At 33.5% G+C, this 27,143-nt stretch overlaps 4 protein-coding genes across 5 annotated transcripts; 1 reads left to right on the top strand and 3 right to left on the bottom strand.

The window, feature by feature from the left end:
* Positions 1–1,613: 1,613 nt before the first annotated feature.
* LOC11424226 (protein PARTING DANCERS) lies at positions 1,614–4,399 on the top strand. 2 transcript variants are annotated; one of them, XM_039830224.1, is made up of 8 exons: positions 1,614–1,901; positions 2,405–2,529; positions 2,621–2,709; positions 2,822–2,917; positions 3,023–3,117; positions 3,199–3,239; positions 3,361–3,435; positions 3,771–4,399. In XM_039830224.1, the coding sequence occupies exons 1-8, from the start codon at positions 1,844–1,846 to the stop codon at positions 3,918–3,920; spliced, it is 729 nt and encodes a 242-aa protein (XP_039686158.1). In that variant the 5' UTR covers positions 1,614–1,843; the 3' UTR covers positions 3,921–4,399. The 2 variants fall into 2 exon arrangements, with proteins under 2 accessions (XP_039686158.1, XP_003593340.2); XM_003593292.4 differs by having other exon boundaries at positions 1,620–1,901; positions 3,352–3,435.
* Positions 4,400–6,952: 2,553 nt separating this feature from the next.
* Positions 6,953–8,707, bottom strand: LOC11429249 (cytochrome P450 89A2). The gene has a single exon (XM_003593289.2). The coding sequence runs from the start codon at positions 8,702–8,704 to the stop codon at positions 7,172–7,174; it is 1,533 nt and encodes a 510-aa protein (XP_003593337.1). The 5' UTR covers positions 8,705–8,707; the 3' UTR covers positions 6,953–7,171.
* Positions 8,708–9,369: 662 nt separating this feature from the next.
* LOC11429248 (probable sphingolipid transporter spinster homolog 2) lies at positions 9,370–15,780 on the bottom strand. Its single transcript, XM_039830223.1, is given in 16 exon segments — positions 9,370–9,665; positions 10,004–10,082; positions 10,505–10,629; positions 10,878–11,001; positions 11,513–11,626; positions 12,506–12,582; positions 12,800–12,897; positions 13,024–13,105; positions 13,191–13,253; positions 13,331–13,433; positions 13,555–13,629; positions 13,911–13,986; positions 14,106–14,210; positions 14,333–14,434; positions 14,892–15,029; positions 15,243–15,780. Coding segments are annotated over 16 exon segments (1,554 nt in total). The 5' UTR covers positions 15,311–15,780; the 3' UTR covers positions 9,370–9,540.
* Positions 15,781–17,047: 1,267 nt separating this feature from the next.
* LOC11429247 (probable sphingolipid transporter spinster homolog 2) lies at positions 17,048–22,838 on the bottom strand. Its single transcript, XM_003593287.4, has 16 exons — positions 22,655–22,838; positions 22,347–22,439; positions 21,582–21,683; positions 20,998–21,102; positions 20,792–20,867; positions 20,530–20,604; positions 20,294–20,396; positions 20,155–20,217; positions 19,964–20,045; positions 19,739–19,836; positions 19,447–19,523; positions 19,143–19,256; positions 18,805–18,924; positions 18,378–18,506; positions 17,811–17,889; positions 17,048–17,493 (listed from the first exon to the last, which is right to left on the bottom strand). The coding sequence occupies exons 1-16, from the start codon at positions 22,714–22,716 to the stop codon at positions 17,351–17,353; spliced, it is 1,521 nt and encodes a 506-aa protein (XP_003593335.3). The 5' UTR covers positions 22,717–22,838; the 3' UTR covers positions 17,048–17,350.
* Positions 22,839–27,143: the final 4,305 nt, after the last annotated feature.

Raw genomic sequence — 27,143 nt, 5'->3', positions numbered from 1 at the left:
TTGAAATTTTTATAGGTACTAAAAGTTGAAGGAAAATTTTAGAAAGACTAAAACGAAATATTGTTATATTTATAGGCCAAAAACATATTTAACCAAAATTTTTAGTTCCTCTAAATGAGTTTTTTTTTGAAGGATAGTTCCTCTAAATGAGTTAAAATCTTCATTTATGTCTTTCTTCATTTGTTTTATTTGAAGAGATAAAAACACATAAATATTATAAAAATAATTAATGATGGTTAGCCTCATTTAATGGTTCGACCCACAACTTTTTTTGTATGTATATCTTTCTAAATGAGATTTTCCATTTATTTTTATAAATAGAGAGTATCCTCCTTTAAGAAAAAGAAAATGAAGAGGATCCATACTCCTTAAAATGGTCTTATAAATTAATATTGTATCACTTCATAAAACGATCTTTAATTAATTAATATAATAACATAAGATCAATGCTAACAATACATATTGTAACACTAAATTATGCGAGCGCAGAGTAAATTTGGTAGAATCTATGTATATTTTAAGACTGATGCTAGTCACACCAAAAAAAAAAACAAGTTACACCCCAGAATGACTAATATACCCTTTAACTAAAATAAAAATTTCAAATTAACTAAATTTACATTAACGTAAATTGAACAAAAGTAAACTTAATTTACATTAACCTAAATTGAACAAAAGTAAACTTAATTTACATTAACCTAAATTGAACATAAGTAAACTTAATTTACATTAACCTAGATTGAACGTAAGTAAACTGAATTTACAAACTTAATTTACATTAACCTAGATTGAACGTAAGTAAACTGAATTTACATTAACCTAGATTGAACGTAAGTAAACTGAATTTACACTAACCTCTTATATACATACGTAAACAAATTTACATTAACCTAAATTGAACGTAAGTAAACTTAATTTAGATTAACCTAGATTGAACGTAAGTAAACTGAATTTACACTAACCTAAATTGAACATACGTAAACTTGAATTTACATTAACCTACATACGTAAATTACACTAACCTCTTTTATATACATACACCTAAACTTAATTTACACTAACCTCTCACTTAAAATCAAATTGACAGGCATATCTCATACCAAAACAACCAATAAACAAATAGAAACTCATCGAAAATGAAATTCATGAAATTCACTAACCTTTATGAATATAGTACAGATCAATAACAAAGATGTTGATTCAGATATTGGTTGCACATCTATGGTGATTTGTGGATGAAAGGGGGTAAGGGTTCAGAATGATCATAAAAGATGGGTTTTTAAAAATTTACATGAAGAGGACAATTTTAGTATTATTGTAAAATTTTAAATAAATTTGAGTGTAATTTGTTTTTTTTTTGGTGTGACTAGCACCAGTCATATTTTAACCAATAAAAAAACTAATTCAAATGAATATTCAACTACATCTCAGAGTAACTCCAAAGGCTTGGTCTAGTGGTAAAATGACAGGTCTTGAATCCGAGAGAACCCGGGTTCGAGTTCCACTAGTACCTTTGGAGGGAGGTAAATGTAAATACCATTGTAAATGCTTTTGAGTTCGAAGGTCTTCCATGCCTTGGACTGGGGCACCATCCCCTCACCCTAAAATTTTTGTAACAAAAAAAAACTACATCTCAGAGTTACATTCGAGGGATTAAACATTTTGCTTATTCATTGGGGCGGGAAAGAGTTAGTTAGTTAGTTTGTGTGCCGGGACAGATCTGTTTCATTTCCGTGCTGCGGCGACGATAACCACCGCTCGCCGCCATAGCAGCAACCTTTGTCCGCCGTTGTTTTATGTAAATGAACTTCTGCTTCATCTTCTTCAATTCATTCTCAGAGACATGAATACATCATCCCTTGGAAGAGACTCGACCACTCCATCTCATTCCCCTTTCTCCGGTAACCATTTCTCTTAATCACATTACTTAATCACAATTTCATTTGTAGTTTCTGAGCTGTTTGAATTCAGATTGTTAAAACTATATACATTATACGTGTTGTTGATGTGAAATTGATCTCTGCATGATGCATAGATTTTTTCTTATTATTCTGAGTATAGATTGTAAAAACGACGATGTAGGTTAAATTTTGTTCCAATTTCATTTTGTTTTTTTCGTTACCTATTGCTTTAATTCTTTGAATCATGATATTCTTCATCTTTAGTAATGATTTCACAGTTGAATAATGTCTTGACTTCAGGCTTTTAGTTCTAGGCATATTTTAGTTAAGAAATCTTTTCCACGGACACCGGACACGACGCAACACTCACACTGATCAAATTTTGAGAAAATGACATAATTCAATTATTTCAATTTAATTACATGTGTCGGAAAAAAATGTAATTCAAATTTTGAAAAAAATGAATTGATCTTAACTTGTTTAGAATGAGGCCATTATTGTAGATACAAATGGAATCTGTTTGATGAGAAATGCATGGAAAGAGGATCAACATCCTTCCTTCATTGATTTTATCTCCACTTTCCTCTCTGCTAACTCCTTTCGTCTTAAGTTCGTTCCAATCGCTCCGGTATGTCATTTCCTGTTTTAGCCTGTTTCCCTTCCCTGTTCATTTTAAATATTCTGGTTCATCGCTGAAATTTTGAGGATTTTTCTTGAAGGACTTTATTTTCAATTGTGGCGGTTTATCAGTGGCCTTCATTTTTGTCACAAACTGGGACTCCAACAATTTGGCACCAATCTTCAACAGGTTACTAGGCTCTGTTGTTTTGAAATCATTTCTAATGCTTGTGGGTTATAATGTTTAAGTAGTATTTATACTTACCAAAGAATTTATGTTTCATCTGATTCTTCTGTTGCAGAGTTCAGAAACTGAAGACTCAATTTTCTCGTTTTTATGTTGTTATAACACTACCGGCAAAAGAGGAAATTGATTCATTTACTCAGTCATATTTCAAGTGAGTTTTGTTAATTCTGTTCTTCTGATTGATTAATGTTAGCTATGTATGTATGACTTGAATAATGATAGAACATGGATCCTGGTTTGTTATGAATATGTGAAGATTTGGGATGGTGATTGGCAAGCCTACATTTGTGCCAGTTAAAGACTTTGAGATGGGATTTGAAAAGATGTTAAAAATAGCCCATTCTACCGGAGGTAGAACCTGAAACTTCTTCTAACTATCTTTAATGTGTTGTTACAATTTAATTATAGATCTTGTTCTCCAACTAATTTCAGTATACAAGCAGCAGAGAATTGAAGAAAAACTGAAAGCTGAGGTGAGGTCAGCTCATTGATTTTACAATAAAATTTCATACTATTTAGCTGCTACTAATCACATATGAAGTGAAACTAGCAAATTGATGTTTGAATTTTGTTATGGTTTTGAAGAGGAAGCAGTTGGTGCAAGGAATGAACTTTTACCTTAAAGTTGTTACATCAATCCCAGGCATTGACAATCACGATGCAAATGCGGTAAATCTCTCTACTACAAGGCAACTCTTCAATTTAGTTTTATTTTTACATGCCTCCTTTCGTTATTGATTAAGCTCTGAATTCTAGAGTATAGACATGTTAAACTCGCTAAAGTATAACTTTCATAAGTAGTTTGTGCATAAGCATTCCATTTGTTTATTTCCAGATAATAATTGCATTGGTGTCAAAGTTTTCATGCTATGTTAGTCTTGTGCTATTTTCCTACTGGCTGGGGGTAGTCTTTATCACATAATAATAACTTTGTTACATGAAAAACCGTATAATAGCCATGCTTATAGGTTGAGTTATTTTGTTTTTCTGATCACTCAATTCAGCTTAGTCAAGCTATTGGTTCTGTCCAAGCAATTGCCAAGGTATCAAAAGGGCAAATTCTGGAGAACACAGATCTTTCTACTGACAAGGCAGAGATGATTTCAAGGTTTCTCAGAGACCCAAAGTCTTACTTACGTCCCAAGATCAACTGATCACAAAATAACAAAGGAATCAAGATTCAAGTGATGGGGATAGATGTTAATTCCTTCTTCTTTTATCGTTATTAACTTTTGTATAAAATAGTATTTTTAGTTTCAATTTTATCAATTGATAAAATAGTATTCTTAGTTGCAGTTTTATCAATTGTTAACTTCTATATAAGATAGTATTCTATACAAGACACTGAAATTACTCTTTCTGGAAAACCAAAGAATGTCTGCTCAGAATCTGATTGCTCCAACTAGAGCCCCTCTCAGACCTAATTACTATTTTCCATGGGACTTTGAAGCAGGGGATGGTACATTCTATGCGATGGAAGCCGATACCCAAATGAATTCTCTATCATTTGAGATTACCTGGCATGCCTTTTATTTTTATTTTTTACTTCTTTCCCTTTATTGTTGTATAATAATCCATGTAACTGAATGTATTTCAAACTATTTTCACAATTTACATCTACTGTTTGAGCTTAGTGGATCAGGTATATATGTTCCAACTGATTTTTTGTTTTTGTTTTTGTTTTAGTGCACTAATCTGACAATGCATCATGTCTCTCTATAATGCATTAGCTCCAACATTCAATTGAATAGGTTGTTGCAATGCCAAATAATAATATACCATTGGTGAGAATTATTGATAGAAGAATATGTATGAATGTTATTGTGTACTTCTACCTTTTTCTTCTAATTTTAGACAACAGTTTGTTGTTTTTGTAATTGCTTTCATGCACAAATTTGTTGTGTTGGATTCACTTTATTTCCCTAATAATCATCCCTGATGCACAGGGAAATTCACTGGATTTAATCTGTTGTACTTTTTTGAAATTGATATGGAAATATTTCTCTTTCAGATGAAGAAAGAAAGAAGGAATATCTGCATTTCACCAAAAACCAATGCATTATAAACTTAGGCGAGGCTTTTGCATTTCGACAAACCAATGCATTATAGGCAAGGCTTGAAAAGTGCTCATAACATAACATGTAAATTTCACTGGACAATTAACTTTTGGTCACCTCTCAAAAAAATTAAATTTTGGTAAAAGTAATAGACAATTAACTTGGTACTTGACTAGCTCTCCAACACGTCTCAACGTCAGTTGCTGCCAGTAAAAGAAAAACTGGTACATGAATGAATGTTGTTGAATGAATTTCAAACTATTTTCACAATTGTATCGTGCATAATGCATTATGTCTCTCAATAAGTATACAATGCATTATGTCCAACATGACCAATTTACGATCTGGCTTGGAACCTCTGCATGGTGGTAAACGTTTTGGTTTGACAAAAGCTCAAAAGAAGAGTTGCTGTTCTTTCCGTGAACTTACGGAGAAAATGAACAATGAAAGTAAGCATGAATTCATGGTTTTTTGTTCTGTTGTTGTTGTTGTTACTTGCCTCTGAAATCAATAATTGAAAAACATTATTAATACAATTTAATTAACTCTATTTAATTTAATTGTCGTGCAGGTCGAGTCATTATGAAACCACAGAGAATGCAGAAAACTAACAAGAGATTCAGATTGGACTCTTTTCTTGTTGCACAAGACACTGAAATAACTCTTTCTGGCAACAAAGAATGTCTCCTCAGAATCTGATTGCTACAACTAGAGCCCTTCTCAGACTTCATTAGCATTTTCTGGTCTTTCCACTGACAGTTACTTACGTTAATTTCATCTCTTTTTTTATATTTTTTTATTGTTGTTAACTTCTGAATAAAATGGTATTTTTAGTTTCAATTTTATCAATTGTTAACTTCGGTATAAGATAGTATTCAATTTTATCGTTACCATTATTTACAAAGCAAACTATTGATCTTAGTCTAAATTTTTTTCTCAATTAAATGAAATGATAGTAGGAGTAGTATGATGGTTTTTCTGTACTAGATTAGAGATTTACAATTATAGTTTCCTCATTCTGGGAATGCCATTTAATGTGCAAGCAACTGGTATTCCATTGTAAAAGGTCCTTAAAATTTAGTCAAAATTGTCAATACTGGTAATTTTAAGTCCATATAACATTGGTGAAAGGCTTTGTGCTACGTAATAGCTCTCTGATTTGTTTCAGACTTAAATATTTGTTGCATTAGAGGGCACCCAAACAAATCCTGCACCAAGAAATGTTGTCACTGAGAGAAGCTGCAAAATAATAGTACTCAGTGAAAAGGAATGATCTATTTGTATACATCCATAATTTTTTTTCTTAATTATGTATGGTTTTGGTCCTCTATTTCACTCAATCACGGAATTGATCCCCCACTTTAAATAATTCGGTTTTGACTTCTGTTTTGGATTTGTGAACTTAAAATCATATTTAGATTGAAATTTTAGGGTGCTTTTAGGTAATTTCATGGGTATCGATAATTTTTTTTTTGGCCAAGTAGCCCAGTGGCTACAAATTCACCTTTTTAAGGTGAATGTGTATTGATCATTCTACAATATCATATCATATGCTACACCATTTAAAATATGTCACATCATTTTTTAGTCCAAAAACAAGAGAAAGGAACCAAAATTGAGGACCAATTTTGTGAGTGAGGGAAAATAGAGGGACCAAAAATGTAATTAAACTTTTTTTTTTATCAACCCTCCGGTTCTTGAGGGAAAACGGGGGAATGGAAAATGTAATTAAGCCTTTTTTTTTTTTACTAACCCTCAGGTTCTATTAATTGACTATCACAGGTAAGTAAATGGAACATGGATTAATTGACATAAAGTTGTCTACTGATGAAATAGAAAAACAACAAATTTGAAAACCTGTTGCTGAACCGTTAAAACCTCTACTTAGTATCTTCCTAATTGTTCTTACTAATCAAAATCCTCAAGCAGTGCCTTGTGCACCATTTGGAAGCATTAGTTTCGGATTTTTCAATGGAAATATAGTCCTCTATTCCAAATTGAAGTCATATCCATATTCTTTATATAACGAGGTTGTTTTGTTAATGCCACTTTGCTGAACAAACTATATTTGTTGTTTATTCCCAAAAAGATAAGAATTAATTGATTTTGTGAATGATAATATTGCTGGCAAATTTCTGTTGAAACTGAAATTGTAGACTGAGATAAGTTGGGAAACTTGACAGTGAGGTTAGACTCTGTCGAATTATTTTATTTCATTTGAACATGAAGTGACCTATAAGGAGCGAATCGAAGAAGGGTAAGGATTAACTATGAGTGATTAATTGATTAACTATGTATTTTTCGTTTGAGGTTTTTTTTTTGTTTTAGTTACACATAAACCACATAAACTATATCCTAGGAGAAATACGAACTTGCAATGGATTTTTCATCACCACAGTGAATTCTTGTTTTTCCGACAAATCAACATGCCCACCTTCTGGAACCTTCCAATCGAAATTCCAAACCAAATTAGCCACAAAATATTCCAAGTGAAGCAAAGCTAAATTATATCCGGGACAGATTCTCCTACCAACACCAAATGGCATCATCTTTATCTCTTTACTCCCCGTAATGTCAAATGTTTCATCCTTCAAAAACCTCTCTGGCTTAAACTCCATTGGATCCTCCCAAACACGAGGATCCCACCCCATCTCTGCCACCATAAAATTGACCGTCCCATTTTTAGGCACCAAATAACCGTTAAAAAGCACATCCTCTGTCACCGCGTGTGGCAACACATTATGCCCCGGTGGATGACGCCTCAACCCTTCCAAAACCACACATTTCAGATACAAAAGTTTCTGCAAATCTTCCTCTTTCACTTCCACCTTCTCTCCATTTCCATCACGACCCATCACCTCCCTAATCTCGTCCACAAGCCTCCCTTGCACGTCGGGGTACTTCACCAAATTTGCCATAATCCATTGCAAAGCCGTGGAAGTAGTATCTATCCCAGCATTCAAAAACTCTGAACAAAGACTAACCATTTCATCTTCACTCAATTTCCGTTTCTCATCAGGCAACTCCAACTCCAAAAGAGTATCCACATACGAAACTACAGGGTTAACATTGTTCAATCTACTCTCTTTAACTTGCTTCCTCGCTCTAATCAGCGGAAGCAAAACATCTTCTTGATCCTTTCGTAACTTCAACAACTCTTCCCATCGTTTGCAAAACAAAATCCGAGTAACTTTTGGCCAGAAATTTATTATATTGAATTTGTTAACACTCAACAGAATTGTCCTTTGTACACGCTCAATATCACTGATTTTCTCATCATTAACTCTTTCACCAAAACACATGAAAACAAGTAAACAGAACATAGCATAGTTGAAGTGTGGCATAACTTTAATATAATCAGCTGTTTCCAATTCGGATGCAGTTTTGAGACGGTTGATGAGAGTGTGTAGGACCCACTTACGGATTTCTGAGAAAGATTTGATCTTAGATGGATGAAGCATCTCAGAAGCAAGGTTTCGACGGAGGGCACGCCATGTTGCACCATAAAAAGCGGAGCTGATGTTGTGTTGGTTGCTGGAGATGATTTTGGCGGTGGGAAGAGCTCTAGGGCGATCAGAGAAGATGGCTGAGTTTTGAACGAGAGCGTGGTGGGCGAGAGTATGGTCGGAGATGAAAATGGAAGGTCGGTAACTGATTTTGAGAGTGATGATAGGACCATATTTGGTGTGGAGGGTTTTGATAAAAGGTTCGAGTTGGGACGATGATTTTCGGAGCCATAGGATACTTGTGATAATGGGGATATGCGGTGGACCGGGAGGGAGGGTTGCGGTGGTTTTGTTGGTGGTGGTGAGGGAGGAGAAGATGGCTCTGATGAGGAAGATGATGCAGAGAGAAACAAGTGCAATGAACCATGTTTCCATTACGTAAAAATTTTGTGTTGTGCAACACAGAGTTTGAAATAAAGATTTATTTATTGTGAATGGTTATCTTGCTGGCCAAGAATAATAATATTACACATTCATTCCCATGCATAAGGGATTTTCCTTTATTCTAGCTATCACCACCAGCTCATGAGTTTTAGATAGAATTGTGAATCCTCTTATTGTTCTCATTTTTGGGGTCACATGCTCGACTACTTTCATTCATTTCAGCAGTTGGTGCTGTGCTGCTAGTTTGGCATGTTCAGGATTGAGATAAATAACACACGTTTCTCCTTCTCATACAAACAAACAAATTAATTAATTAAGGTGTATATTTAATTGAACTTACCACACATAATGATTATGTTAAAAACTATTTCGAAATTTTTAGAGCTACCACTTGTGGACGTAAACATAACTTATTTAATTCACCCGGTGAATAAATACAAATTCAAACTTCAATCCTTGCATATTGCAGTGTCGTCCGTATACGGGATTGATTTATTTTCTTTCCATTTTTACCTTTTTCCATTTGTGAGTACTAAATTGATTAAATTTATAATTTATAGAAGAGGGAAGTATACAAGGCTTGAGGAGGGAAACAACCTTTAGAAAAAGCATCAATCATAGTGTTGAAAATAAAGGGTTTGTGCGTAAGAATGGAAGACGAGAAAAGAGAATAAGAGTTACCCCATTCTATTGATATGAATTTCATAGGAAATGGGTTTACGTATGTAAAATGATTTCACGATAAATGGGCGTTTTTGCCAGTTGAGCTAGGACTTGTGGACGGACACACATAATTTTTACAAAATGAAAAACACAGAGGAAGCAAATCAACATTCTTGAGATTGTGCATGAGATATTGATGTTTCTCCGGTCTTCTCTTGAAGTAACGGTATAGTGCACACTTGTTGTTCACTGTCGTCTTCAAATCTATCCACGCTATGCACAAATATTCCTACACATTAATCACATCAGATGTTAAAATAGATTCTAACTTTTGGAGGACTTATTTGGTGACAATGTATAGAAGAGGAAAATAGTGAAATTGTGATGAAAGCTTTTGAGAAAATGTGGTGGTGATGTGACACTACAGAGGACCAATTTGAGAGTTTACTCTATACTTGTAGGTTGGTTTGGACTTGGTTTCTCTAGTATTTATTTCATTCATGTTCAACAATCTCATTTTCTTATACAGTGATGAAACATTTACGCCGTTGCAATAGCGACATGTCAAAAGTATGCAAACCAGAATACTTCTTTTTAGCTTAATAACAAGATTTCATTATGACATACCGATAAACCATATTCCAGCCGCTGGAAACAATATGGTTGTTAAGATCAATGCAGTTGCTCTCCAGTTGTTAATGCTATCCTGCATTATCAGTGTGTCAAAAAATTCCACAATACATTTTCTGTTAATGTGCATTTAACAATTATACTGCGAAGTTATTTGAATCAGAAAAATAATACTTTGGGATAAACTTTAAGCTATTGATGTCTCCTAATCTATGATGAACATAGATTTATGAAGTAAACTATGTTAGGCTTACAACTTTTAGGCACATACTTCCAATACAAACGATGCATAGCCTAATTTCAGCCATCAATGTGTGGAACTGCAACAGTACCACCTTACTTTCTGAAATCAACAACTTTTAAATGAAAAAGACGCCATGCGTTTACTAGAACCGTTGGCAAAATAATTTCCAAAACAAAGTTATGGAAATGAATAAAAACTGCAATTGGTGTCTGTGTCTGTGAATGTGGGGCGGGGGGGATCTGTAAAAGGCTGACCTGGAGAACTCCGACAAGAGGTGAGGAAGGCACATCTCCAAAGAGATGAATGGCAACAGTAGACATGGCCATGGATAGTGGCCTCAAACTTGGTTTAACACAATGGAGACATACATAATTCACAAAGAAAACCACAACCAAACATAATAAATATTCAAAAGAAGACACAACCAACCGTGCAATCAGATTAAAAAATATGTGTGTCAAGAATATTTTTGAAGAATTTAACTAGGAATTTTCAAGATTAAGTGATAGCTTATAGAGTAAAACTCAAGAACTGATAAAATATTCATTGATGGTAAGTAAGCATGTAAAAAGGATAGTATTTCCATATAACAATTGAACACAGAGATCTACCTTAGTTAGAAGGAAAGTACCTGAGTGGCAAAAACAAGAAGTTCACCAATAGAGAAAAGAGCAAGAAAGCCGTTCACATTTCTGCATAAGAAGGCTCCAAAAGAAAATGCTGCCCCAAGAAATGTTGTCACTGAGAGAAGCTGCAAAAGAATAGTGTTTAGAATGCAGTAAACAATATGTTATGCTCACTAAAACTTGTTAATACATATTTAGAGATCACGAAATTAATCAGCAAGCGTGGCTTACAGCTTCCATTTACTATACCATTATCATTACAGCAATTTAATCAATGTAATTAAGGTTACATGTAGGTCTATCAGTTGAACATTACGAGGAAAATCTCTTTTGTCGAATACTTGTAACCTACTACATATTACATACAGCTAATAATTTTAAAGCTGCACCCATGATGCTCAATTTATTGTTCATACACGTCTCATATAAGAGCGTGCACTGTGCCATAAGTGAAGAAATCTTTAAATTTTCAAATGTATGCCTGATCAGAAGGCCACTTACAAACTAAAACCCTATAACTATGACCACAGCTGTTTAGTGAGGAGCCGAGGATGCATAATTCATATGGTATAATATACGATGAACATAGAAGGTATAAAAGTAATACTAGAACCTATCTTTAATTTGAATACCGACCTTAAATGCATTTGATAATGTGTTAGTCATATAATCCAGAACAAATCCTCCAGCTAATGTGCCCACTATTCCACATACAATTGTAATTCCTCCAAATACCAAATCTGCATTGGTCTACCAAAATTAACCAACTTTAATATTACAGCAAGTCAACAAAAACAACATACTTTTTTACTATTAAAAATTATCTTGGCTTGCCAGAATGCCAGTGGCGTTGCCAGGACCTTGACTTAGGGGGTGCAAATTTTTAAATTTTGATTAATAAACTAGTTCAACCGTTAATTTTACCAAACATTACAAATCCAATCAGTTAACTTATCGGCTATCTGCTATCAGGTAAACATTAACTTATTTGCTTTCCACTATACATTCATTTGCTACAATCTAATTTATCCAATATCTACTATTTTTACCAAACAGAGTCTTAACAATTATCGTCAAACTGTAACATAGTTATTGTATATAAATAAATAAATGTGGCGAGAATCAAACATATCCACCACTCTATTTTAATCATAAAGGAATGCTGATATGTAAACTAAGTCACATGTTCATTCCTCCCTGCGCCCTTTTATTTGTTGAAAACAGTTGGGATTCATGTGGAGAACAGTTAACAATCAAAAAAACTGACTGCCAGCGAAAAGGACAAGAGATGGTGAGAGAATTTGGTGATACAACCTTTGGATGAAGTGTGACAAAATGTGAGAAATTGAGCTGAACTGGTGCAATGGTAATTATCCAGGGGATGCAAATTAGAAATAAGTAGGAAATTTGGTATAATTATCAAGAAGTCAGGGTGTGCAGCTGCACCCTCTCAAGTACATGTGGCTCCGCCACTGCAGAATGCCAAACATGTTTTATTATATACAAGAAACTAAGATAATTAAGAATGAACAACTATTGAGTCAAAAAAAGAAGAAGAAAAAATTGAACAACTATGATGGTAGAGGCGTATGTATGCCTAACGGATCATTGAATGAAGCGAAATCTCACCATGTGATAAATATTATAGCCAGCTTTGGGGCCCCAATATGAGTAAGCACCTAAGACAAAGTTGTACGCTATGTAACCTACAAATATATATTTAAGTCATGGGTTAAATAAAGCGATGTCATAAAATATTATTGTTAAAAATAGAATACATTTACGATTTTACAATATGAAGTTCACAGGGAAGTAAGCTATCCAAATAGCATCTTTCTGACACAAATTTATCGACAAAATAAAGTAAATCTTATAACGTAAACTAGCTGATGCGTACAGTTGATTAGTTTGAGTGAGAAGCACCTAGAATATTGATAACATAAACCTTATTGAGCAGAAGTGCTTTCATATCAATCCAAAACCTCGAGAACTGATCAAACATTTTTGTAACAGATTTAGACCTAAAATAAGAATCAATAAGATAGAATTTTGAAAACATCAGCCACTAGATGATGGATGTCGGACGATAAAGATGAGATAAATCAATAATTGGAAAATTAGTTATTTCAGAAGGTATGTGTTCTAACTTGGATTGGTCATTTGAACTTTTATCTCTGAACTCTGCCTTTAAGTACACCGACTCATCTCTGCCGGTAGAAGGGCTCATGACTTTAAATCAAACAAGTGAACTTTGTTAAGGCTAATAAAATTTTGAAAGGGGTTGTATTTAACTAATACTTAATTCTTAGTGTACCTTGAACTCCTGATGCAACTATATCAGGTACTCGTGTCTTTATCAAATCGGCATGAACAAAACCTGGACCCAAAAGTAGTTTGTAGATGGAAAACATAATAGAAGTTTACCATAAACCTGTGCAAGAAATATGTGTGTACCTTTCAACTGTAAAGGCTTCATTGCAAATCCTAAAATAGAAAATGGAAGCATCAAAATAGACTCGATCCAGAATGCATAACGCCAACCAAAATGACTTCCAACCTGTTATTGAACACAAAGGATACATCAGAAAGGTCAATTTATTTATTTCAGAAAAGAAGTAAACAACTCAAATTGATTATTTAGATTTCAATAGTGATATGGGAGCCAGATAAAGACTTACCAAACCACCATAGACATATCCAAATGCATATCCGGATGGTATACACATGTAAAACATTGCAAGCTATGCTGTTTTCTGATACAACAAGGAGTATGAGATTAAGATGTCCACCAGAAATAAATAAGAACAGCGAGCAGTTATTGACAAATGACATTGATATGTTGAAATGAATCAAACTTGGCACATTTCATGCTAATCAATTGGCTATTAGTAATATTCTTTACGTCGGTTTGATTATTACACAGTACTAATAATATATTATTTCATTTCAGTTATATATATGATCACTCTACCTAAGCTTGATTAGATTTTTGACTCTAATTATATAAATAAATCTACATGGGAAAGAAGCAGACCTGAGAAGCTGGGGCATTGTCATCAATAAAAGGTGCTGCTAGACTTATAAACGAAGCCTCTCCAACACCAACCAGCCTATACAGAATAATGAAGGCATGAAGAAAAACTAAACCATTTATCCTCATATTTGGTACTAATATTTAACTGCACAAAATGAGAAAATCATATAACTTGGAAAATAAGGAACCACTTACATGCGACAAACTGAAATAGACCAGAAATTAAAAGAAAAACCACAGAAGAAGGTTGCTAGTGTCCAAATTGACAATCCGGATCCTATAAGTTTAAATGGATTGACACTGCGAAATACATGAATTGTGAGAAAGGATTCTTATGACATTTAATGTTTAAGCTAACAAAAGTATCTAATAGTATGAATAGGTTTCAAACTGATTGCAACACGAATGGCTATCCTAATTACCTCTTAGCTAGAGACGCAAATATTGGAGAAGCCATGAGAAGTCCAACCATAAAATCAGATGATAAAACACCATCTTCAAAATTGTTCAACTTAAAATCCCCCCTGCAGACAACGAGACAAATAGTTAAAAACTATTAAATTGCATTTTAATCTACTTCCGCATGTTACAATATTAACATTAGGGCATTGAGCACAACAGCAAGTTGCTGTCAGCAACAATTATCCTGCATTCAAGAAACTAAAGGCTACAGAACTTGTGCCATTATGGACAGCGTCCGTAATAATAGAAGGAAACTAGGCCTTTTTTTGTCTTTACCCTTTGATTTCCAGGGGAAAAGGGCCCTGGTAATCCGGTAATTGGCTAAGACGTAAGCCAAGGATATTCGGCTAAGTACTCTCACAACCCTTTTCAGCTATGCTCTCTACTCTACTCTTTGAGAATCTCTAGCAATAAACATGGAAAAAAAAAACCACTAAAAACTCATAACAATAATGTATGGAGAATTAAATGACAAAATTTGAGAGAAGTGATCCTCCACCAAAGTATTACATATCTTACTGTATTCCTGTAGCAGAAGTGCAAGTAGCAGCAGCACCTTCAGTGCATGTTCCATTACTTCCATTAACACCATTGCTAGCTATTGCTCCTCGATCCATATAGTTTAACAAATTAATCACACAAAATATACCAAGTAACCTACAAAACAAGTAAGAACAGTATAAGCAACACTACTAGAATGAAAAGAGAAAATGAAACAGACCCAAAATTGGTTAAAATGTTTGTCCCCACATGCTATAACAACACATGCCAAAAAAATTGAAATTTTATTTTTCTTTATTATTTACCTTCTAGAATGGATGAATATAGGAGGTGTAAATAGAAAATGTAGAAAAGTTAGAAATAAAATACCTCTTTGGTGTAAACCATGAAGTTGTGGGAATCATGGTGATGGTGGAAGACATTATGGATGGTTCCATGAACAAGACTTTGGATGTTACTTGTAGTTGTAACTCATCATGTTAGTGTAATATCTAACTACAATACTCTCTATCTAATACTAGATGTACAAAACATTGAAAATCGTTTAGTTGAAAGGTAGGTAACTAACTAACTTCATTCAATTTATTTTTTCATTATTTGCTTTCATTAAAAATTATAAAATGAGCCCCTAATATGGACCTCTTTTATTATGGTCCATCCATGATCCTTGCTAATTCACCTACAATAATAGGTAGATTTTGTTCCTTTCTGGTTTAAGCTGCACAAATCACTTTTACATTTCCCTTCTATTTCTTCGCTCCATTTCACATTTCATATCCTTCTTCCATGCTAGAAGACCTTCGTGGACCAGCACCCATAAGAGAAGGTGTGCTTTGGTGTCCAGTGATATTCACACTTGGTTCCTCGCAAGCCTTCTTCCATGCATATACTTCCTTGAATGCTACATCTTTCTTATCACTGTTAGATCAAATTAAAAATTGGGAATGAATTTACTGGGTGTTAATGTAATGATTGATCAAACAAGATGTCTTAGCATTTGAATCTGTTGATAAGCTAGTCGGAAATGACAACTACTTCAAGGATATTACCGTGCTTTTGGAAGTATCCAACAAACACTTTTGTTGATTTTGCTGTGTCAATTATGATTCATTGTTTGTTTTTGTTGTTTTTCCGTCAGCCTTTGAAGAATGAAATTGAAGGTGTAGAAAAAAATAGTGAGTTAGATTTGTTGGAAATTGGATTATTCTTTCATTTTACATTTCAGCCATGTAAATTTGTTGTCGTGAATTGTGGAATTAAGTGGAAGTGGCGGTGGTTTCCAACATAATACCCAACCCAACAACCTTTACTTTTTTTTTTCTCAATTTACTGTGTAAAATGAGAAGGAAGAGATCATAAAAAAATAAAAATGGAAGGAACAAAAACTACCTACTACAGCGGGTCAATTTGTAAGGACCACGGATGGACCCTAATAAAAGAGGTCATATTAGGGCTCCCGTCATTTTGATTTAAAATATTTACTTATAAAATAGTACAAAGTTATTTATTTCCTCCAGACATTTTAATAAATGAAATAAATAGTTAATACAAGTTAAGGGATCTTCCAATTTGTGGAGCTATGCAATGACATACAAAAAGGTCCCTAAAGTTTTAGCCAAATATTTTTATATTTTGTGCTTTCGAAAGTTATATATAAATTAAATATTCTTTTGAATCTATATATAATTGCCATGGTTGAGAAATTGAGATTGGTAACCAGGATAAAAATAGGCAGGTTCTCAAGAAAATGGGAAAAAAAAATATGAAACAATTTCATACGATAGGTCTTGTGACATCTAAATCAAAGGGTATGATAACATAAGTTTTTTTTTTTTTTTTTGTCAATAGATGAACTGACAATCATCATCTAAAACTCACACATGCAACTTCAAGGTTCCGAATTCAAATCCGGATGAATGTGTCCAACCTAGCAAATTTTGTTTCTGAGAGTATCTTCAATGTTAGAAAAGAGGATGAGCTCATAAAAACGTGTGAACCACGTGATTTTAACATATATAGCATGTAAATAGAATCCAAAGCATACGTTAAAAAATATGGTTAATTCAGTTCACAATCAAAATTATGGTTAATTCAAGTACATATATATTGTATAGCTTTGACCAATTTTTTTACGTGAATTGAATTAACAATCTACTCAACTGAATTAACTAACATTTTTTCTGATTAACAAGGTGTTGCGGGTGTATGAAAAAGTGAATGTCCACTAAACATTTTTGTTTATCTCATTACATTTTTACTTAGAGAAGATCAACCCATAAAAGGTGACAGTTAAATCCCACCTTGCTTAATTAACTATGAACTTTGAGGTAACAAACCATTAAATCCCACCTTGTTTAATTAAAAGGAGTACAGGTTATTTGTACGCTATAAGTTGATAGGGTTAGCATTCTTTTGAATCCCGGAGCCATGTAGTGAGCACAAAGCGAACTATTCTTTCGCCTTTTACAAAAGAAAAATCAATATTCTTCAGATTGTGCAGGAGATAATGATGTTTCTCCGGTCTTCTCTTGAAGCAACGGTATAGTGCATGACCTCTCGACCTTTGACACTTGATGCTCACTGACATCTTCAAATCTATCCATACTATGGACAAATATTCCTACAAGATATACATATACATAAATCACAGCAGCTGCTAGTATATATAAAAAAATCACAGCATCTGTTAATAAAAATAATTTCCAACTTTTCTGTGTATTAGGCATTTATGAAAATACGATGATTTTCATGCAAAGTAACGTCCATCATAACAAAATGTCATGACTTTGGTTGGATTTGATTTTTATAGCAATTAATTTCATTCATGTCCAACAACTCCAGTTTCTTATAACATCTTTGCTCTTGCAACAATGATATGTCGAAAGAAATGCTAACTCCAATTCTCCGTTTTACTAGTAAATGAACAAGATGACATACCGATAAACCATATGCCAGCTGCCGGAAACAATATAGTTGTTAGAATCAATACAGTTGTTCTCCAGCTGTTAATACTATCCTGCATTACCATAATGTATCAAAAATCATGAATCTTGTAATATCACGTACGTAATACATTTTCTGTGACCAGTAATTTTCTCTATCTCAACCTCCCTCTGTTTCGCAAGTAATGGCATTTAAACAATCATGCTGTCACGTTGTTTGAATCAGATACTTAGAAGTTTGGGAATTAAATTTTAGCTATTGATGTCTCTTTAAATTTATGATAGCCATCGAATTAATTGCTATGTTCGGCTTACGACTTCCATCAGGCACATACTTCCGAAATTTTTTTAAAACAAAGGTCTTGTGCTTTTCATTAAAAGTAAATTATCTGCATATGATTTTACATTATGTACTTCTTAATAATTTTTCTCTTAAACTTGTCTAGCCTAATTTCAGCCATCAATGTGTCAAAAAGCAACAATTCCACCCTACTTTCCGAAATCAACAACTTTAAAGTGAAAAAGACACAAGCGTTTACTAAAACCTCCGTAAAAGGCTGACCTGGAGAACTCCAACAAGTGGTGAGGAAGGCACATCTCCAAAGAGATGAATGGCAACAGTAGACATGGCGATGGATAAAGGCCTCAAACTTGGTTTAACACAATGAAGACATACATAATTCACCGGACCCTGAAAAGAAAACCGCAAGCAAACGTAAATATTCAAAAGAAGACACAAACAACCGTACAATGAGATTAAGTTCTTTGAGAGAAAGTTTGCATCTAATTTTCCAAATGTAGAAGTTATTTTACTTTAAAACACATAAATATTCTTGCAAGAATTTAACTAGGAATTTTCATGATCAAATGATTAGCTTATAGAGTAATATTCAAGAACTGATAAAATACTCATTGACGTTAAGCATGTAAAAATAACAGTATTTCAATATAATGAACATAGAGATCTTCCTGACATAGAAGGAAAGTACCTGAGTGGAAAAAACAAGAAGTTCACCAATAGAGAAAAGAACAAGAAAGCCGTTCACATTTCTGCATAAAAAGGCACCAAAACAACATACTGCCCCAAGAAATGTTGTCACTGAGAGAAGCTGCAAAAGATTAGTGTTAAGTATGCTCAAGTGAAGAAATCTTTAAATTTTCAACTGTATGCCAGATCAGAAGACCGTTTACAAATTACAACCCTATAACTAAGACCACAGCTGTTTAGTGTGGAACTTCGGATGCATGATTCTTATGGCATAAGATACTATGAATCTAAAAAGTTATAAAAGTAATACTAGAACCCGTCTTTAATTTGAATACCAACCTTAAATGCATTTGATAATGTGTTAGTCATATAATCCAGAACAACTCCTCCAGCTAATGTGCCCACTATTCCACATACAATTGTAATTCCTCCAAATACCAAATCTGAATCAGTCTGCCAAAATAAGCCAAGTTTAATATGACAACAGCATCATCATACTTTTTTATATTGAAAGTATCTTGCTTACCAGAATGCCAAACATGTTTTATTTTATACAAGAAACGAGATATATAAGAATGAACAACCATGAGATAGTAAAGGTATATTAATGCATAAGGGATCATTGGCTGAAGCAAAACCTCACCATGTTATAAATATTGTAGATAGCTTTGGGACCCCAATACGAGTAAGCACCTAAGACAAAGTTGTACCCTATGTGACCTACAAATATATATATTCAAGTCACAGGTTTAAGTAAAGAGAGATGTGATAAAATATGATTTCTAAAAATAAAATACATATGCGATTTTACAATTTGAAGTTCGCAGGAAGTAAGCTATAAAAACCGAAGCTTTCTGATGCAAATTTAGAGAAAATAAAAGAAATATTATAAAAACAGTTGATGCACACAGTAGATCAGTGGAAGTGACAAGTACCTAGAACATTGATAAGATAAACATTATCAAGCAGGAGCGCTTTCATATCAATCAAAAATCTTGAGAATTGATCAAGCATTTTCGTCGCAGATTTTGACCTAAAATAATAATCAGTCAGATATAATTTTGAATGCTTCAGACGCTAAATTATAAATGCTAGACAGTAAAAGATACAAGAAATCTATAATTGAAAAAATGGTTATTTCAGAAGGTTTGTGTTCTAACTTGGATTGGTCATTTGAGCTTTTATCTCTGAATTCTTCCTTAAAAGACAGTGACTCATCTCTGCCATTAGAAGCGTTCGTGACTTTGAATCAAACAAAGTGAATTTTGTTAAGGCTAATACAAAATTTAAGCCAATTGCAAGATATTAAACCAGAAATGAGAATCAGGCTAATGCTTAATTCTTAGTGTACCATGAACTCCTGATGCAACTGTGTTAGGTACTTGTGCCTTTACCAAATCAGCGGGAACAAAACCTGGATCCAGAACTAGTTTACCGATGGAAAACAATAATAGGGGTTTACGATAAACCAATTCAAGAAAAATATGTACCTTTCAAGTGTAAAGGCTTCATTAAAAATCCTGAAATAGCAAATGGAAGCATCAATATAGACTCTACCCAGAATGCATAACGCCAACCAAAATGACTTCCAATCTGTTAATAAACACAAAGGTCAATTTATTTATTTTCCAAAACAAGTAAAATACTCAAATTGATTCTTTTTCCAGTACATGGATATTTAGTATTTAGTATTTGATAGTGGCAGGGAAACCAGATAGAGACTTACCAAACCACCATAGACATAGCCAAGTGCATATCCGGATGGTATACACATGTAAAACATTGCGAGCCATGTCGTTTTCTGTTACACACATTATTAGTATGAGATAGAGATTTCCACCATAAAGAAGAAAGAACAGCGGGCAACGATTGACAAATGACATTGGAATGTTGAAATAAACGAAGCAAACACGGCACATCTCATAATGATCAAGTGATTAGAAGTAATAATATACTATATCAATTTGATTGTTAGACAGTACTAATACCAGAGAAGCCGGGGCGTTGTCATCAATGAAAGGTGGTGCTAAACTTATAAACGAAGCCTCGCCAACACCAACCAGCCTATACAGAATAATGAAGGCATAAGGAAAAAAAAAAAGCCAGTTCTCCATAAGTTTAGTACTAATGATTAACTACACAAAACGGAAAAATCATATAACTTAAAAATATAAGAAACCACAGTAACACTTACATGCGACCGACAGAAATGGACCAGAAATTGAAAGAAAAACCGCAAAAGAAGGTCGCAAGAGTCCACACCGACAATCCAACTCCTACAAGTCTAAATGGATTTACACTGCAAAATATATGAATTGTGAGAAAGGATTCTTATGTCAGTTAATGATATGATAACTATTACAACATGTAGCACATACAAGGAAAAAGATCAGAAATTTTTCTTTTTAAACAGTTATGCCTATCAGACATAAGAACTTCAGTGTAACGGACAAGGTCTACTAAAATTATAATCCAACTATTGTGGTAATTTTGCTGCAAATACGTTAGATACACGTCTCGATCATTTAAAATTATGAAAGTCAAAGCCAAGACGATTGCCTGAAATACACATTCAATTGCACATCAAGAAGGACAACTTGAAATTCGATATGATTGCTCTGTGGTGGTTTAAAATCACGTTCAGCTTTAAGAATTTTAATTCATTTGCAACTTATATTATGAAGCATTCATCTGCTGTATATTTAAGCTAATAAAACTATATCTAATAATAAGAATAGGTTTCATATTGATTGGAACATGAATGGTTATTCTAATTACCTCTGAGCTAGAGAGGCAAATATTGGAGAAGCCACGAGAAGTCCAACCATAAAAGCAGATGACAAAACTCCATCTTCAAAATTGTTCAATTTAAAATCCCCCCTGCACACAGTAGGAAAAATATAGTAAAAAAATATTAAATTGCTCAAAATTTACTTTTACATGTTAGGGCATTGAACACAACAACATCAGCACCCATTATAACCCGACAGCAGATAAGTAAAGTCTAGCCAAGTGGTGGGTCACGAGGGGAGTCTAGCCATTATAACAGGACGGAAGATAAGTAAAGTCTAGCCAAGTGGTGGATCACGAGGGGAGTCTGGTGATCATCGACATTGGGTTCAGAGCAACCACACAAGTGAGTTGGACACCACATCTTAACCCAAAATCTTAAGGCATTGAATTTATGGGTCCTCTCACTTATAAAGTGTTCAACCTCCACTTTTCTAAGCAATTTGAAACTTCTAACTCACACATGCTACACAACACCACCAAGGATTGCTCCACCCAGGATTTGAACTCAAATGTTCCCGAATGTGAACCACTTGAGCCGAGCCATTTAGTTGGACGAAAAATAGGTCTGTAACCAAATATGAACCCCAGGTTGTTTATCCCTTATTGCAATAATTTAAGGATATCTTGCATGAGTGCTTTTTCATTTCTCATCAATTTTAAAGGTAAAGCCTTTTTACTAAACCATGACAACACCCTATGTTCTTGATTTCTTGTTTGAGAAAAGAAGGCGTTAATTGCATTATATCTTACTGTATTCCTGTACTTCCATTAACACCATTGCTAGCTATTGCTCCTTGATCCAAATAGTTTAACAAATTAATCACACAAAATATAGCAAGTAACCTACAAAACAAAAAACAACATTATCTATAAGCAACACTAACAGAAGAGGGAAACAACATGACAAAAAAACAACATTTCACAAAAACATAGATTACATGTCCAAAATTGGTTAAAAGCCCCACATGCTATACCAATAATGCAAAGAAGAATGAACCCAGCATGGATGGATATAGGAGGTGTAAATAGAAAATGGACAAATGTTAGTTATACAATACCTTTTTGGTGTAAACCATGAAGTTGTGGGAATAATGGTGGAAGGCATTATGGATGGCTCCATGAACAAGACTTTGGATGTTACTTGCAGTTGTAACTCATCATGTCAGCGTAATATCTAACTACAATACTCTCTATTTAATACTAGATGTACAAAACATTGAAAAACTTTGAGTTGAATGGTCGTTTATTCGTTAACTAACTTCATTAAAAAAAAATGAAAAGTTTTCATTTATAGCTATAAAAATGTCATTCTGATTTAAAATATTTATTTATAAATAGTACAAAGTTAATTATTTCATCTAGAATTTCGAATATTTTATAATTGTTAATGAACAGAAAAACGTGTTCTAAACTAAAAATATGTTTTTTCAAAATTAAATTTTGTCCTTTTTGGTTAGACAAAACAGTACCCATAATATATGAACTAAACTGGATTACTTTTGTGGCACGACACTATGTCTGTACTGTTATTTTTGTGTACCAAAATGTTCTGCCAAATGAGTGGTCCTGGTTAGATAGATAGGTAGGTGTAAATTATTATCTCTAAATTGTATAAGAACCCATTAAACTAGTCCATTATTTTTTTTATAACTAATATGTCTCTTAAATAGTAAAATGTTATTTAAAATTGTGAGAAATATTCCTAAATAAAAATCATGCAATCACACACATACAATTTATTTCATTTAATTAGGTCGAAAATATACATTATTCAATTGTTTTCTTGGTGAACTATTCAATTATTTTCTGTTGTACCTTTTTAAGTTTATAAGGTGTGCAAATGAATTATATTTAGGGTTATAACCACATATATGTTCCTCTAAAATTGTTACACACTTGGAGTTGAATAATTATATAGTTTGTGAGTTGATATCTCTAACTGAAACTAGAGCAGTTTTTTTATTGCTTATATATAAGCATTTTCCATGTACATTTTCATTCACTCTATTGAACCACAATAACAAGATCAGATATTTTCTGTGTTTTCTAGCTAGTATGATTTCTATGAGTTTATCATTGAAAAATGATCTCTCTGTTATTATTGTTGTGTATGTCTTCAAATTGCAAAGTTGGGAAGCAGAGAAATCGTGATACGATTTGGCAAGCATGTCACGATTTTGGTAATGTCGAGAGCTGTCTTCAGGCGGTCCAATCGTGACACGATTTTTGGCTTGCTGGGCAAGATTTTCAGGATAAGGTTGGTCGTACCTTGGGTCGTACACATCAATCGTGACACGATTTGGGAAAAACGTGACACGATTTCGACGCTGAAGACTGCTATATAAGTGTTCTTTGCAGATTTTGAAGGTGAGCTTGAAGAGAGAGAAACTTGGGAAATCAAAGGAGGTAACTTTAGGGTTGAGGGTATTTGATTAGAGTTCTCTTGGGTTGGGAAACATTGTAAACACCTTGGTGAGTGAAAATCATTGAGTGTCTTGTTCATTGGTGAGATTGGGAAAATGGGTAGAAATAAGGGTTGTTCTTTGTGAACTTGTTGAAGCTAATTTCTAGTAACTCTTTTGTATCTCTTTGTAAGAACTCATTGATAGTGGATTGGAGAGATCAATCTCTCCTCCAGAGTAGGTCAAGTTTGGACCGAACTGGGGGAACAATCTTTGGTGTGTTTGTTTCTCTCTTCTCTCCCTTTATCTTGTGCTTGTGGTTTTGAAGTTTTCACTTTGATTACCAGATTAGATCTAGGTGTTGTTATTATTGTTGTTGCTTGTGTTTACTTTGAAATTGGTTACTACTTTCCTTTGCTTCACACATCATAGTTTGTATTGGTGTGATTTTGAGTCTGAATTCACAACAGTTATAATGATGTGATATAATTGAATATGGATCCTACCTAAGTCATTGTCAGGTCAATGTAGAATAGTTTGTCAGTGATGAGAGATTAACACATAGAAATCTCGTATTCATTTAATGTGTCATGTCATAGCCACTAACGGACGACAGACGTTATGGAAGTACTTGCTTCGGACTCATATATAATAAAAATAATTAGGTTCATTCTATTTATATTGTATTTTTATTCACCCTTATGATTGGTTACCCTTAAATCGTAAGGGTTTAATTCTATTTAAATTGTATTTTTATTCACCCTTATTTTTATTCAATTCATCTAACACTTAGATCTTTTATCTTTTCTTTTTCCCATTCAAGTTCTTTATTTTTCAAAACATGCACAAATAAGTTGTCATGCCTCATATGATAATCCTATTTTTTTTTTAATATTTTTAATTAAAAATAATAATGCCTAAGAAAATTGGTAAACATCTTCATCGTCGACCTCTCTTTCTTCAACCCAAAAAAACACCTAGAAAAAGCCTTACTATCTTCTTCTTCATCATCATCTTCAAACCCACAAAAACCTTATTATCAAAATTCTAAATCTCGAAATTGTATTGGCTCAAGATTAAACCCTTAAAAATCAAAATTCTAAATCTCCAAATTTGGTAATTTCTTGTTGGAAATCCCGCCTTGAACATGAGGGGGTGTGTTGGTAATCACACCTTAATTGCAATTTGCCCCTAGTTGCCTTATGTTGGCTTGTATTTGAGGGGGTGGAATTAATCCCACATTGGTTAAATAGAAAGCTTGATCAAAGTTTATAAAAAGAAGACACTCCTCACCTTACAAGCCAGTTTTGTAAGGTTGAGTTAAGCCCTAAATTTAACATTTCTTTAACTTAATATAGATATGATCGGCGGTGCACATACTCAATAAGGAGGGAAATGGAGCTTAGTAATTTTGCCTAAAAGATATGCATCTAATCTAACCAATTATGTTGTTACTTTGTTTGGATCAATCGTCACATCACATCATCCATCCATAACCTTGTTTTCTGTTTTATTACCTGTTTTGTGTGTGTTGTAATCTTCTGCCTGTCTCATTTTCATTTGATTTTAAAATGAAAATGCAAAATCCAAAGAAAAATAACCTTATAATAGCAAATCGTGCACTAGATAAACACGACAAATTGACGTCATTGTTTTTCTTCACAAATCAACAATTAAATAACTTTGTTTAATTTTTGTTGCTGAAAGGCGTTTGGAATTCACCAACACAAAAACAACCGGAGTTATGAGTAAATAACCAAACTTAGCTCTATAGATTATGATATTCTTAGTCAAACAAATTTGGCAATTCGTATGCAATATAGATAATAACATGAAATTGAACCAATGAAGACATGTTTAATACATATGAAGCCTGGCATAAGAAGTTCACTTTGGCCTCCACAATATTTGCATTAAACAATATACAAACATAAGGTCCATGCAAAATAAACGTTTTCAAATTTGCATGAACTCGATATCTATCTGATGCAAATAAAGACATGGAAATGACAAATAGTCAGTCAGATACTATGAGTATGTATCTTTACTTCTTTAGGATACTTTGTAAGTATTAAAAAAATAGAAACTATCATATCAAATGTGAAATTGTTCAAGTTCTCAATGTGTTGAGTGTCATAGTTCTTTTTAGTAGACTTGTAAGATATGACTAAGAAAAAATGAACTTAAGTAGGACTTGTAGAGAGTAGAAGAAACACAAATTACTATTTCAAATAGAACTAATAGATGGTTGATGCGGTAATTGATGATGATTAATTCAAGTTGACAAACTAACTCTACATCTATGAATATTGTTATTGAGAAAAATCAGCAACCACCATTTTACTATGGCCATAATTACTCAGATTTGTCCACTCTATTCTTTGCATCATTTCTGCACTCAAAATTACAAATTACAACCCTGAAATTAAGACCACAGATTGGAGTTCCAAGAAGCAACCAAAACCAAGGATGATGAAAGGTCTAATTGGCTGGTGTTTTGTTTCAAATATTGGAATTTAAGGCCTGCAATATGTTTTAAGTTTACTTTGCAGCAGGTTTTTGTTAGCAGTGAAAGGCAGTCTGATATAGTAGATATGTTGAGGTGTAGCAGGGTGAAGTTTCAAGTCCAACATAATTAGTAAGGTGAAATTATGAAGAAGTTGAGGCTGGAAGCTTAGAATGTGAAGGTGTGTAGGCATATGTGATGATGTCTCGTTTCATACGGTGTAGTTTTTTTCACTCTGTAACATATGCGATTGAGAACCTATGAAACACAGACATTCATTGGATTAGGCGTGTCCTGGTGTCAGACACGTGCTGTGCCCGACACTGACACGACACCGACACATAAATACACTGAATTATGTGATTTTCTCAAATTATTAATGGTGTTTGCGTGTCAATGTCCGTGTCGCGTTCGATGTCTGTGTCCGTGCTTCATAGTTGAGAACTCTAGTTTTTTTAGCAGCTATGCACAACTTGTGCTAGTATGCTTCTAAAAAGATTTGCTTATATAATAAAATAAAAAATGACCACAAATGTTTAGGGAGGATGCACAATCTATATTGTATGAGATATTATAAACCTAAACATAATTTCCGTCTCAGCTAGGACATACATTCCTAGTCTACTACCATAATCTGCA

Source organism: Medicago truncatula, chromosome 2, assembly GCF_003473485.1.
Source record: "Medicago truncatula cultivar Jemalong A17 chromosome 2, MtrunA17r5.0-ANR, whole genome shotgun sequence".
NCBI classification, from domain to species: Eukaryota; Viridiplantae; Streptophyta; class Magnoliopsida; order Fabales; family Fabaceae; genus Medicago; species Medicago truncatula.
Note: the sequence above shows the minus strand (reverse complement) of the source record. Positions and strands in the feature narration are given on the sequence as shown.